Below are 14656 nucleotides of genomic sequence, written 5' to 3' on the forward strand. Positions count from 1 at the left end.
CCTGCTTTCATGACATCAAAGTTTCATGTTTTACGTGATTCTTTAAAATTATGAAAATTTGATGTTGTGAAAAAAGAAAGTGGCTTACTTCATAAGGAAATGTTAAACAAGTTCTCAAAATTCATGGAAATTATGTGTTGCAAAATGTTGCTCTTCTGAAATCATGGAATTCAATTGTTGCAAATTTTTTTGCATAATAACGCACCTTTATTATATGACTAGCTCCGTGAGCGGTCAAGATGAAGCAAATCACGCGCTCTGATTGGCTACCCGAGCGGTCAAGATGGAGCCATCTTGACCGCTCGGGATCGCCCGCTGCGTTTCCGCGAAAAAAAAAATTTCTTCGCCGGTCGAAATAGTTTGTCGTAGAAAGTTTTCACGAAGCGAACTAGTTTCTGGACAACAACAACGACATGCAGTCCGAAAGCGAAGAGAAAGGTCACGAAGAGAATGAAAACAAAGAAAACAACAATGTTAACGAGTTTCGTGAATTTATTTTGCAACAAAAACCTGTCAACACAAAATTGAAAACGCAAACTGACGTGAAGACATGGACGCGGTTTTGTTTGGAGGAAAATGAGAGCAGAGAAGCAAAAGACATACCTGAAGAAGAACTGAACTTGTTGTTATGCAAGTTTTTCAAAAGTGTCAAGAAAGTACGGAACAGAGTACGAGCCAGGCACCTTAACATCTTTCCAGCGAAGTCTCCAACGCTCCTTGAACGAGAGTGGGTCAAGTATTAACATCATTGACGGAGAAATGTTCAAGCTCTCTCGTGAAGTTCTAAGTTCTAAACGCCGCCAACACGTTGTAGATCACGGAAAAGGAAACAGACCGCTAGCGGCCAGGGAGCTCACGGAGGCAGACAAAGACAGGCTTTTTGCTTGTGGCGAATTTGGCGACTCAAATCCGACTGCTTTGCAGCGAACTGTTTGATGGGTTCTTGCCCTGCATTTCGGCTTCCGAGCTCGAGATGAAAGCCGTCGGTTGAAGTGGGGAGATGTCGCTTTGGAAAAAGATCCTGAAACAGAAAATGAAATCCTGGTGTGGAAGTACGAGCGAGGGTCTAAGACGCGACAAGGCCAAGACAAGTCATACAGTGTTCGTGCGTTTCATCCCACTGCTCAGGCCACTGGAAATGAGCGCTGCCCTGTAAAATTGTACAAAGAGTTCGCCAAGCGTCGCCTAGAAGAGATGAATCGACCAGATTCTCCGTTTTATTTAGCAGTTTAACACCAACGAAAACCAGGCGACAACGTGTGGTTTATGCGAGCTCCCCTCGGCCACAACGTGATTGGAAATTTCTTTCCACGGCTGCGAAAAATGCTGGCCTGCAAGGCCGAGTGACCAACCATTCCGTGCGGAAAACATGCATCTCACGTCTCCTAGATGCCGATGTATCTGAAAACTATGTAGCACAGCTAAGTGGCTATCGAAGTCTAAAAAGTCTCGATGCCTACAAATCCGCCTCGTTTGATCATCAACGGCGAATGTCCCATGCGCTAAGCCGCTCGAACCGCAACCAGGCTACAGCTTTGGGTCGCACAGAAACCACAACCCATTCTTCTGAGTCTGTTACCAGTGTGGAATCCAACAGTTTTAATCCAGTCCAGATATGGGATCCGGTTTCTTTTCTGGTGCCACAATTGGCAGTTTTAACAACTGCACTTTCAACATTCAACTTGTGTCAGGGCAGGCAGTTCACACCACAGATGCGGCCGAATCCAGCACTGCAAAGCGTCAAAGGATCGAAAACGGCGGCCAGATGGATTAAACTCTCGGCAAACTGTCATTTTTTTGAGGCAACAGAAACTTGATTTTGTAAATTAAAGCACTTTTTTAAGACTCTGAGTTCTAGAAAGGAGTCAAATTTTCCTGTAAGTCGCATCGTGCTTTTGACTTCGACAATTCGACTCGATCTATTTTTCCATTCAAGTATTTGACAGCCACTCTTCAAACGTGTAAGCCAATGAAATGATTTGATTTTCTGCTTGGCCCAATCAGGATAAAGTTGTACGCGTCATTGATTTCGCATGTAAAAGGCTTCTTTTTTCAGTGGTTTCAATAAACAAAAACATTTACAGTCTTTCGCTTCTTCAGGTCATATAATAAATCCTTTATTGACCAAGCTTGTTCGGTCAAGATGGCGGGATATTGGCCTCGTTCTTTTTTTTTGCGTGTTTATGGACCTCGACTTCGTCTCGGTCCATAAACACGCAAAAAAAGAACTTGGCCAATATCCCTCCATCTTGACCTCATGCTTGGCCAATAACCCATATTTATCTGAATGTCCTGCTAGGTGTTTGACTAATCTACAGTATATATTAGACCTTGATCGGGTCTTACCTGTATGGTAAACATGGTGAAGTTTTTTGACTGGCAGGTATTGAGCAAATCCATCATCAAAGAACACAAGAAACCTTAAAATGAAAAATTCAACTTGATTTGTATTTAATAATAAATTTTAATAAAGCATAGGAAACAAAAATCAAATGGTAAAAAAATAATGAGGTAAAAAGTCTGCAACAGGCCAAGTGGCCCAAACCACCAGAGCAAAATATTTATCCTTCCCTGGGCATCATTAGTAAGAATTACGGGAAAGTTCACATTCCTAATCAGCTTATATTAGATAATTCCAATATACCTGCTTAGCCTCGAGCTCTGTCAGCTAAACTTACTTATCAAAACTTAGCCTTAGACTATGTCACGGGGATTTCGCAGATTTTTGGTCTAAACTGTTCTGAAGCTAGTGATTGGCAACTTAACCCTAAATAAACATTATCTTTGAACATTAAAAGGAATAATTATATAACCTTAATTTGCAGACAGAAATCAAGCTAGTGCTATAAATATCGATATTTCGAAGACGCGCGGAAGTAAATTGAAAACGTTTGCCTAACTTTTTCAAATTGCAATCCGTTTCCATCCGAGCTATCCGCAGCCAAAGATGCTCATAAACAGTTTCAGTGCATTAATATAGCAATTTTGAATACAAATGGACTATTATTTTTACGTGTTCTGCTTGTATTAAAGGTCTCGGAGTTGATAAAACATACCATAAGTTTTATGGCCTATTAAACATCACCATTTAATTTTGAAGTTTGTTGTTGTTGTGGTTCTATTAGCTTCATTGTTTAAGTTTTTCTGTTTATTTAAACGTTTTTGTCTGCCGTTCGCAAATTTTGCTTCACCGTTAAACGCTACGAGCTACTCGTTCGCAAATTTTGCTTCACCGTTAAACGCTTCGAGTTATGCGTTCGCAAGTTTAACCTCATCGTTAAACGCTTTAAGCTTTCCGTTCGCAGCGTTTCGTTTACCGTTTGTAATGCTTCATGTCACCGTTTAACGCTTAAAAAAGCCGTTTACTGTGCGTTTTCTATCCATCCGTTTTCACCCGTTTAACGAATAAGCGCTAGTGTACGTTTTCCCGTGTGAGGTCACAATTTTGGTGATTCATAAATCTGGTAAAATCCGTGACGTAGTCCCTTTAAGACTTAATGCCTAGACCCCGCAGGGTGAAGAGGGACATAAATTCCTCTTCACCATGCCACTTGGTCATGTGCAACCACTGTCAATTTTCTCCACATTGTAATTCCCAAGGCCAGTCTTTTCAATACATGATGAGTTACAGACCTGCTCTTGTTTTCAGCACAGGCATTCTCTGCAACAATACCAGCATATAACACATCAAGCTTGCCATATATTCCTACAAAACAGGAAAAGAAAATGTTGTAGAAATAGGGTTCATAAGGTGTAATGTCAGTTAAGTATCCTGTATGACAAAAGAGATGGAACTGGTTAGGACACATACACAACTGTACGCAGAAGATAGAGGAGGGGGGGGGGGGGATGATAGAATGGCAGCACTGGGATGGACACCAGAGGGTTGAAGAGCAAGAGGAAAGCCAACAACAACATGGAGAAGTAGGGGAGAGAAGGAGTGGCACAAGGGACAGGGTGGATGAGCTGGAGGGTTGTGAATGAAGCAGAAGCAGAGAACAAGATTAGTTGGTTAAACAGTGGCATGGAGAAAATTAATTAATTTATGTACATTGTAAGTATTCTTGTATAAGGATAGTAGTAGTAATAAATTAAAATATTTTCACAGAAAAATTAAATTAATGCAAAAAAGTTACCTTATTATAGGAATATATAACAAAGCATTTTAACAGTGCGATCAAAATTTATGCGTAATAAAATTAACGCGAATTTAAGAAAAGTTCTGGTTAGATGCTTATAGAAAACATGTTTACATAAATAAAATTAACGTGAATTTTAACAATTCGTGCTAATGATATGTATCATTAATTTCCTATAATAAGGTAATCTAGAGAGGCCCGGGTTGAGCCTGCCAGGGGTCCCTGTGCCACAAATTTAAATTTAGTGTCAAGTGAATATTTTTTTCATTCACTTAGACACATCTCAAACTGTAACTAACATTTAGTAGATCAAAATTAAACACAAAGATTAAAAGCAAGGTGAAATTATAATCCAGGATTAGTACTGATTTGCTTTCAGAATCAATCACTAGAGTACGAATTGTACTTGTAAATTTTTTTTAACTTACAATAAATTCGTCATCATGATCATCACTTATAATAAATTACAATAATTTTTATACACAACATGCACATGCATTTAACAACTTCAGAAACCAGAGAAAAAATAGCCATTTTAAAAGGCCACATTGCCTTGCTGCAGTAGAAAACAGTTTACTAGTAAATAAATGTTCCTTTTGTGAAGTCATAGCCTGGAATGAACTGTTGTGAAATATTTTATTACTACCTGCGGATGCGCAGTGCAAACCGAGGTTTATTGTTTCGGATAGGTTTAGCACCGCTTCAGTATAGTTTACCGAAAATAACACTCATTACAACAGCTCTGCAAAAGCAACGACCCTCTGAAAGAATCATCTCCTTGCACTATGGAAGTCTTTATGTCCATGCATGTGACCGTGAAGGTTAATGGCGATTAATACAAAATGATAATTTTTGTCAAGTTATTCTAGCCTTGAAGAACTTTTAGATTAGTTATCTGCTGCAGACAGAGTTGAGTTTTACTTTCCCTAAACAGCAGCTGTTACTCAAATAAATAGAGTTTAGCTTTTTATTGCATCTAGTGCCATTTTTAATGTTCATGTATTTTTTGGTGCAGGTTCTTTCACTTTTAGAACAACGTGAGTCTCTGAAAATATTGATCTTGATAGAGTTAGTGAGATTCAGAAAATCTGCAGCATTGCATACAATGTTGTACCCAACAAATCTGGGGTGAACACACAGTATACTGTATGTCTGGACATTAGTAAACACACATGATCTCTAAATCTGCTGCCATGATTGCTGCACCCCATGAAAGATGAGCGATGAGTTGAGCTAGGGAGGTAAGGTGTGCGGAGAATCATAACTTTCTCTCTCTCTCATTCTTTTTTTTACCCTGACTCATGAAGTAGACCACTACCTTTAGAGGAGAAAGAAAACCAAAGCAAAAACGCGAAGCCTTGGGAAACAAGATGAGAAAGAAAATGTTAATTAACCTGTGGAAGGTTTCCGCCAAGATGCATTCTCTTCGGCCGTGTCCCTAGGCCTCAATGCTAGTGGAAGAAAAGTGAGGAGTATGCGTCAATTAAGCTTTTAATGCCATTGTCATTATTATTTTTATCAAGATTAATGTTACAGTGAGGTTATGCGACAGTGATTATAGGGCTTAGATTACACAACTGCCTGCTGTCTAATGGTGGTGTTTATTAAGCGCTGTTTAAACTCTGATAAAGCCTCCTATCTAACAAGCTTCTAGCTATAAACACAAACCACAAAAAAAGTAAAGTTGTTTTATCTTAACATCATACAACAGCTATTATTTATATTGAGAATCAAGGTTTATGTTTTAATTGATATGCTCTATTTAGGCATGAAACTCAGAAAGTGGTGTTTGACTCATACACATACAAAATTAACATTGTATACATTTTTTTACATATATCATTGGACAGCACGCATGTTGAAATTAACTAGGTGTTCTAGCAATCTCATTAGCTACATATGCCACAGTACTACTAGTGATGTCTATAAGCTTTCAGGTAACATCAGAATTCTGTTATTTGAGCAAGCAATTTAACAATTACATAGCCTTCAAAACTTAATTGCTTTTCCACAGGTTCCTGAAGTTGTAATGGAGAATTAGCTTGAGCTTCCTAGCATACCCAGGTCATACATGTATAAGGCAAAAACTGCAGAAAACTCAGATAGTTAGCAGTTTCAGTCTGAAGGAAGGTAAAAGAACAGGGAACATATAACAACACAATTTTCAAAACACATTTTAGTTAGAAAGCTTGAAGTCATTTTCCTCTTCATGATAAAGAAAAGAGGAGTAATAGCCAAATGTACAGTATTTCTATAACCAGTGATGTTATTGCATGCATATGGTTGTTTAGCAGTGCTATCTACACACAAAGTCATGTGTTGCTTTCTAAACTGACTGCATTAACTGTTGTACATTCTACTATGTACAGTACACTGCACATTGATTTAGAAAGTTCTGTTGGCTTGCTTATCCCTGAGCAGTACTGTAGAGCTTCACATTGCACAGGAATTGATATCCCTCAAAATGTACATGGCAGATGATTAAACAGAATAAAGAAAGTAAGGGATTAAGCACCTTGCATAATATGTGTCATGCGTTTTATACATGAGCCTCTGGATCGGACAATCATGTGAGGGCAACCTCACCCCATGTATGAGTTTAATTAATTGATTGATTGACTGATTGATTGATTTAAAAGTTTTTCCCTTAAGCTTGTGCAATGTTGGTTAGGTATGGACTAATGTTTGAAGGGTTTACACAATGAAGCTACCTATATCATAGGATCTTTAACCATGAAAGTCCAATTAAGTTAGAGCTTACTTCACATTGATACATACATGTAAAATGTAACTCTTTCTCTTTCTCCTTTTTCTAGTCTGTTACATTTACATGATTGTGCAAGCTCCCCCGTCATGTTTACATGCAGCTTGCAGCTAACAAGCTAGTGCTTTAAATGCCCTTTGCATGACAGAAAAAATTGGGTACGGACCCGTCACAAAATTGCTCCAGACCTGACCACTTTTGTTGAGAAACAGTCAAAAGTCAACAGTCACCCACTGAAAGTTGAATGTTTCTCTACAAAAGCGGTCAGGTCTGGACCAATTTTGTGATGGGTCCGTACCCAATTTTCTCCATCGTGTGAATGCACTTTCAGTCAATCCATTTGGCCCTTAATGCAGCACCATCACTTCTTCTTACCATCTTCAGTTGGTCTGGATCCAATTTTTTTCTTTATTAAAAATCTAGTTTGTTTAATTTATTTTCTCATAAATTAGGTGAGCCAGGCGTGCACCAGAAAAACTGGTTACACTTGTCTGGTGACTGTATTCATCGACATTTCTCACCATGTCCTGCCTGGTTTAATTTAAACAATTAATAAAAATAAACAGTATGCATTCTCTCTCTATATTGACAGGACACCTTCTGGCTAACAACGTGTTCAACCATAAAACTGGACAGTTAATATATGCACAGAAAAAAGGTTTTAAATTAAACCCACCTACAACACGACTGCCAACATTCAGCACAGCAGGATCAGGGTTAGATTCCAGAGAGATGTGATTGGATGACAGAAGACCCCTTGTCCCTTTGTCAAACTTCACTTTGTACTTAATTTTCTGCAACACAAAATTATTCAGATATTTGATTTTTTTCCTTTCTTACATGTTCAAAAAGAACTACTTATAAACAGGAAAATATTTGATAAGATAGATTCTTACAAATGTGAAAGGCAGCCAGGCGTGCGAGGCAAGGAAGGGAGGAGAGGCAGCAAAGCATGTGAGGCAGAAATCCTTACTCCAAATAAAAAGGCTAACCGCAAGCTACCTAAGCTAACTGTCGGCTAACCGAAGTGCTAATTGGTTAACTGGAATGGATCGCACGCCTCGCTGCCTCACACTTTGTGACGACCTGATGTGATATACAACTTATGGCTTTTCTTGACCAAAATGAGTCCTTGCTAAAAGTTACAATGAATAGTTTTCCTTTTACTAATAAAACATTATGCAGTGTAACAACAAAACTGTAAACTTACCTGATTGTTTTTGTCAGTCAAAATCTTCTCTATCACACCTTTACAGTACACAAATATGCAGAAAAAAAGTTAGTTTTAAAAAGCTGTGTGATACATGTAGTCTGTATTTCTCTACTTACTTCTTATAGTTTAGTATGAGTTTCAACTAAGAAGATACATGTTAGACACTTGAGAAAGCGTTTCTCCACATCTCCAAACAATTCAAATGTCATACAATCTGTTACTTCTCTTCTCTGTGTTTGGAAATGTGATGAGCTACTGTCTCTCATACATGATGTATTACATCTTACCTGGATACCAAAGTTCATCTGCTCTTTGACCAATGACACGAGTTCCCACCTCAAATTTAGGGGGACCTGCAGGGGGCCTGATTGCAAGAATTAAAAACAAGTTAAAAAAATTGAAAACTATTTTTAAATTGATTTCTTCACCTCCTGGTGATACCAGATTGCACTTAGAGTACAGTTATATCACAACATACATGTATGTACATGTACATCAACACACCTCTTTTCTTTTTCAAGTGTATCTTTTTTGTCAGCTGAGGACGGCCCAGGCTGAGGGGAGGGTGCTCGCATGGGTGATGGTTGAGTAACAGATGGTGTTGTACTTGACCTGAAAAGGAAACGCACAGGACTTAATATACAATATCCATCTACAGTATGCTGTAAGATTTTGGATAGAATTGTTATTATCGCAGAAATGAAGGTCTGAATGGCAAAGAAGTGTATTCAAAACAAATGACATTGTACAGTGCAGTTTGTAAATACCTAAGAGAACAATACTGACACAATGCTTGATGCCAAAACATGTTTTTTCTGATGCATCTGCATGTAAATACAGTGTATGCTGATATCTAATGTGGCACATAATTTCTTTAGATAAGAAAGTCATCTGCCAACTAAATCACACCGAAAAGTTAAACTACATGTACATGAAAGCCAGCGACACACTACAGATTTTATTTACTCACTGCAGTAATTTCTGATCAATAATTTTTGAGCAGTGAAGTTTGTCACAGAATTAGTGGTGAAACATGCAGTCACAATAGAGGTACAGTGTACACTTACGAAAATTCAGCGGAATGTGCAAGGCAAGGCAGCAAAAGGCGTGCGAGACATGCGAGGGAGAAATCCCTACTCCAAATAAAAAGGCTAACCAAAAGCTACCTACAATGTAAGCTAACAGTTGCCTAACCAAAGTGTATTTAATCTGACCGGAGTACAATTTAGGCTAACCGAACGGAAGTGCTATTTAGGTTAACCAGAATGGATTGCACGTCTTGCTGCCTCGCACTTTGTGATGACCCAGATGCTGCTGTACTGTACTGATTTAAAAACATACATGTACCTGCTGTTAACTGGAGACACAAGTGAAGAAGATGTTCCAGGTGAAGACTTAAGACTTGGTATTGCTTGTTGAACAGGAAGAGAAGGTGGTGATGACTTTAGCGCAACACGTTGTGGTAAAAATGGCGCCCCACTCTCAACGGGTGATTTCAAAGTCCTATAAATCACAGGTGGTGTCTTTGCCGCACTGCTTGCAGAAGACACAACAATGTCTAATGGTTTACTTATTGTTTGTTGAGGTACTGATAAAGTCGCAGTCTGTAATGTACTTGAGTTATATATCGAATCCTTTGTTGGAGCAGGTCTAATTGGAACAAACTTCTGTAAAATGTCCCTTTGTTCTATTTGCTGTTTTGGAGGCGATGAACCATTTTGACTTTTCTCCAATGTCTTTTCTTTTTCTTTTTCGTTATTGCGAGTTTCATGTTCAATGTCCTCAAAAGTAGCTTGACAAGACATATCGGCAACATCAACAAATTCAGCTTCATCATCATCAATGACAATAACAGTCGCAGTTGGCCGTTGCTGTTGTTCTTCCTGTTGATCTTTACTAACCAGAGGAGTTTCTCCAACATCTTGTCCTGATACTCTACAGTAATAAAAATACAGGCCAATTGATTAGGTAAAGCCTGCTGTCGGCCAGCCAAGTGGCTCATCAGGCTGGAGCTTATCCTGGCTTAATTCTGTAGCATTAAGCAGGTAGGAGTATTTCTACTACCCCCTGGATGGGATGCAATCTAACGCAGGGTTACCCCCAGCAGTAAATTTGCCGGTACCCATTTACAGTACCGCTCAAAATTAAGCGTCCATCGTGTACACAACTTATACGCACATAGGCAGACGCATATACGCACATACGCAGACGCGCGTATGCAATGAAGCGTAAGCACATACGCAGTTCTTTGTTATTCATTGCTCTTGGTTCTCATTGTGTTGTATTGTTGGAGAAAACAAATAAAATATCTTTGCGAGAAAATTATAAAACAGCGTTGGTTGATCGAGTAGTGCGAAATTTACATATATATAACAAGTTATCGTATTTGAAATCTAACTTGTTTACTAATCGATTGTCTAAGGCAAGTATCGGAAAAATCGTAGCTCTGGTTCTTTTTTCATAAATCGCCGATTTAAACAGTGAAATGATTTCAATGAGTAGAAACGACGTTCAATTAGATTGTATGATGCGCCGTGAACATTTATCACCTTTAATAACTTTTTTGCAAGATAAGTCGCACGCGCCGGTGAGACTTGTTTGTGAATTAATTGAAGCCTATTAAAGCGACACGGCTTACTTTTACACCTGGACGGAGAGCGGCACTATGAGAAAAGTGTCTTGCCCAAGGACACAATACAGTTCCAGCCAGGGCTCAAACCTGGACTTCTCGATCCAGAATCCAGCGCACTAACCATAAAGGCCACTGTGCCTTCCATGATTGTTCTCCATGTTTAATAGGAGACATGCTCAGTGATAACTGGTTACTGTAAAAGATGACAGCGGTGCTCAAAATTCAAATCTTTTCAGATGTTGCCTTTTGGTGACTTCGTTTTGTAAAAATGGTCATTGGTGGAAAAACTCTGGTTGCACAAAAGGGTTTTTAAAGCAGGGAGTTCATTAGGCATCGGAGATTGGAGAATTCTCCTTCTACCACGTAGAATTCTCCGGCTCAATTTCAAAGGCCTGTAACTATTTTTTTATAAAGATGCGGAACCTTTAAAAATCATTCTCCGGTTACTATACACTATTCTCCTGCTATTACAATTCTTAATGAAAACCCTGTTAAAGCAGGACACCTTATAGCACTTTACACAAGGCAAAACCACTGACTATGATGTCCCCAACTGCGAAAATACATATAGCAGCATCGAACAGCAATGACTTGAAACTCTGAAATAACATAGATATTACAAGACCCTCTCAATGATTGTGTCATTGAGAGGGTCAATTTTTAACAAAACTCACCTTGGTGTCTGCAAGGTTCCTTGAAATTCTTTCAATTGTGTATCAATGGAGTCCAGGAGTCTTCTTAAAGAGGAATGGCTTTCTACAGTTTATTCAAGAAATGACACCCAGTTTAACATAATGTAAACTACTCAACCAAATATGGTAGGATTGTTACATTTGTATATTAGAAAAAAAACAAACAGCGCCAAAATAAGAATAACTGCCTTGTGTTCCAAAACTGCAAAGAGAAAACTTATTTGATTAAGTTTGCATTCTTGAGGTATTAAAAAAGGGAAGCCTCAAGCCAAGTGGCCCATACTGCAGGAGCTTATCCTGGTTTCAATAGCATTAAGTGGCTATGAATTTTTCTACTCCCCCCTGGATGGGATGCTAGTCCATCACAGGGTACCTCCCCGCCCAGCATTACAGTATTTCCCCGGCACCCATTTAAACACCTGGGTGGAGAGAGGCACTACTATATGAGAGTAAAGTGTCTTGCCCAAGAACACAACACAACGACCATGGCCAGGGCTTGAACCCAGACGGCTCGATCCAGAGTCCGGCGCCCTTACCATTAGGCCAAAGCACCTCCCATAACAAATAAATTATACTAACCTTCAACCGCAACTGCCCTCTGTAAAAGTGTTCTGGTGGTCCTGCAACAATACATGTAATGATTTAAAGCTGTTACATGCATGTTTAAAGAAATCATCAATTTGATCAGTTTGTTTTGCATCTTATAGCACCTTTCAATAACTCTGCAGTTCAAAACACAACTAATGATTGTGCTGTCGTCAACCAAGTATGGTGACAGCCAACAAATTAAACCATGAAACACAAAACCAAAACAAGATGAATGGAAATCGACCAATCACAACCAACAGGCATGACCCTTTGAACTGGTTGAAGTGAACTTCTGTTTCCTGAGAGGTCCACTTAGATGATTGACGACAGCGAAACCGTGAACCATTGATTGAGCAAAGTGCATGTGTATTTGAAAGGGACAGTTATGCTGAGAAAAACATTTTTCTTGTTGTGTTGGCGATAAGCACTTCTGCCTCTTTATTAGGTGGTATTACAAATGTACACTCTAGTTTTGAACTTGCTGTGGAATTGAACTGATTTCTCAAACCTCCAGGAAAAGGACAATTGGTTCGCAAAATAGGGAGTTCAAGATATCGGAGGTAAAATTGCAGTGTTCAGCCAATTGAAACAAATCGAAGGGAAACGACTTTGGTTCGAGTTATTTTATTGGGAAGTTTAAGAAATCAAGGGTTCAAGAAATTTGGGAATGCAATGTAGTTGATTTTCAGTTTTCTTACAGTAAGTATTGAGTAACTTTGTCCAAGGGAAAATGTATAAAAAAATACAGAAGGGAATGGCACACAAAGTCCCTTACAGTTACAAAATGTAAGCTTACATGTAAATAACCGTGGATAGATCCTTTAATGAAAAGGAAATGAGCAAAGCTGATTTTCCTCGCTATAGATAATTAAATTCTGCCAAAGCCTGCAGAAGGTATTAAACAATGTCGTAGTGCTTGACATAATTCAGTTATGTTTGTTCAGTGTTGTAGATGCTAAGGAAATTAAACTTTTCAGTTGTTTTTGTTTACATTGAAAAGCGTGAATTACGAGAATGGGTGAACTGTCAGCTTAAATTTACAAAGTTCTTTCAGCGTTGTCTGGATGGGGAAAATGAAGTGTAAATCAACTTCAAACTGAGGCAAAGTGGCGCACTTTTCTCAATCGCCTACCTGTTGATTTTAAAATATCCCCTGTAATGTAAATAACGGCAATTTATCAACATAACACAACGTGCAATTATCGAGTGAAAGTGACACTTTGAATAAAAGCTCTGCGGACCGGCTGCACTCTAGAATGATTTGCGAACTTGTCAATAAATACTACGTCAACACGGATCGCGCGAAAAGTAACGATATAACAGACGCATATTCACAGTAAAATTTAAATGAAGTGCACTGCTTTAAACGAAAAAACATCACGTGTAAACTGTACCTTTCACAGAGCTCCAAAAAGCCCGCCGCTCGTAACTCTTCATCGATCATGTCTTCCAAATCGAACCCCTCCTGTTGTAGCCGCGAAACCATTATTCCGATTTCACCCATGAACCTTATAGAAAGGCAAACTTTCCTTGCTGTTATCTATCGTTGGTTGGAAAAGGCCCCATTACAATGACAGTAAAACTCGAATCATTTTCCCGACCTTCTCGCGTGAAGCAAAGCGACTCCATTCATGTGCGTGTAAAGTGGAGCGCATTTCTCGAGCAGCAACACCGCTGACAGTCCGCTTATCGCTATTGTCCAATCACGGGAAAATAATAACAAATCACAATTCAACACGTAACGCTTGCAAACGAAACTTTGGACTTCTTGAAGTGAAGTTTATTTCGGTTAGCATGAGAGGAAATTCAAGATTGGAGTTCAAAAAATAACTTTAACACAAAGAATACTGCAACAGTTATGCTATGCAGAACCTGCGAGTAGAGTTTACTTATCAAACCGCCTATCAAACCACAATGATCCGGGAATAATTTATAAATTCTGCACCTCTCCGTCTTCAGCGTCTTCCCCCAAAGGAGCTATTAAAAGTCTTGGAATGGAGGGAATTGGAAATCGAACGAAAACAAGCTAATATGAAATGTTAATGCTAAAATGTTAATAACAATTTTTTCGAGATCACCCCTTACAGACTCTTACATGAACACTTGATCGATCTTGAAACGATTAAGGATTCACTTACATTAAAATGATAAAAGTGTAAAGTAAAGTAGGTAAAGTAAAATGTGAAGTTCAGATTTTCGAGGATTTATGTATGTCAATAAATAAAATTGAAATATCTTATTCGTACTAATTTTCGCGTCTACTTAATTTCGCGAAAATTCGAGAGCCGAATTTCGCGAGTATTAATTTTCGCGATTGCAAGAAAAATTAGAGAAAAAGTGTATTAAATTTCGCGATTTTGTCAGCGTTTCATGGATCAGTTGTCAAGGACTAAGGAACCACTGGAAATACACAAAGGTCTGGCTCAATGTAACTACAAGGAGCCTACAAACGGAAACTTTACTGACTGTACTAAAGAGGTTTTGAACTAATTTACAAGCTCGAAACAGTAATCAGAGGAAGGGTGCTAGTCAAAAACAAGACGGAAAGATATTTTTAAAGGTAGATAGTTGCAGTTCCAAACATTTAAAATTTTTTATTGTTTTGATATAAAATATGGTATCAATTTT

At 38.6% G+C, this 14656-nt stretch overlaps 1 protein-coding gene across 3 annotated transcripts in view; it reads right to left on the bottom strand.

Annotated features, from left to right (window-relative positions):
• Positions 1-13663, bottom strand: part of LOC144633235 (histone-lysine N-methyltransferase SETDB1-like) — a 44372-nt gene extending 30709 nt beyond the window's left edge. For 2 of the 3 annotated variants that reach the window (XM_078492063.1, XM_078492062.1), the window contains exons 1-11: positions 13423-13663; positions 12020-12060; positions 11423-11504; positions 9464-10051; positions 8621-8728; positions 8404-8480; positions 8114-8151; positions 7580-7697; positions 5534-5590; positions 3634-3706; positions 2347-2420 (exon numbers count right to left, since the gene is read on the bottom strand). In XM_078492063.1, the coding sequence (XP_078348189.1) occupies positions 2347-2420; positions 3634-3706; positions 5534-5590; positions 7580-7697; positions 8114-8151; positions 8404-8480; positions 8621-8728; positions 9464-10051; positions 11423-11504; positions 12020-12060; positions 13423-13532 (1366 nt within the window). In that variant the 5' untranslated portion in view covers positions 13533-13663. The remainder of the gene's footprint in view (positions 1-2346; positions 2421-3633; positions 3707-5533; positions 5591-7579; positions 7698-8113; positions 8152-8403; positions 8481-8620; positions 8729-9463; positions 10052-11422; positions 11505-12019; positions 12061-13422) is intronic. The other variant, XM_078492064.1, reaches the window with a different exon arrangement.
• Positions 13664-14656: the final 993 nt, after the last annotated feature.

The sequence above is a fragment of the Oculina patagonica genome, chromosome 12, assembly GCF_052425735.1.
Source record: "Oculina patagonica isolate OP01 chromosome 12, crgOcupat, whole genome shotgun sequence".
Lineage (NCBI taxonomy): Eukaryota > Metazoa > Cnidaria > Anthozoa > Scleractinia > Oculinidae > Oculina > Oculina patagonica.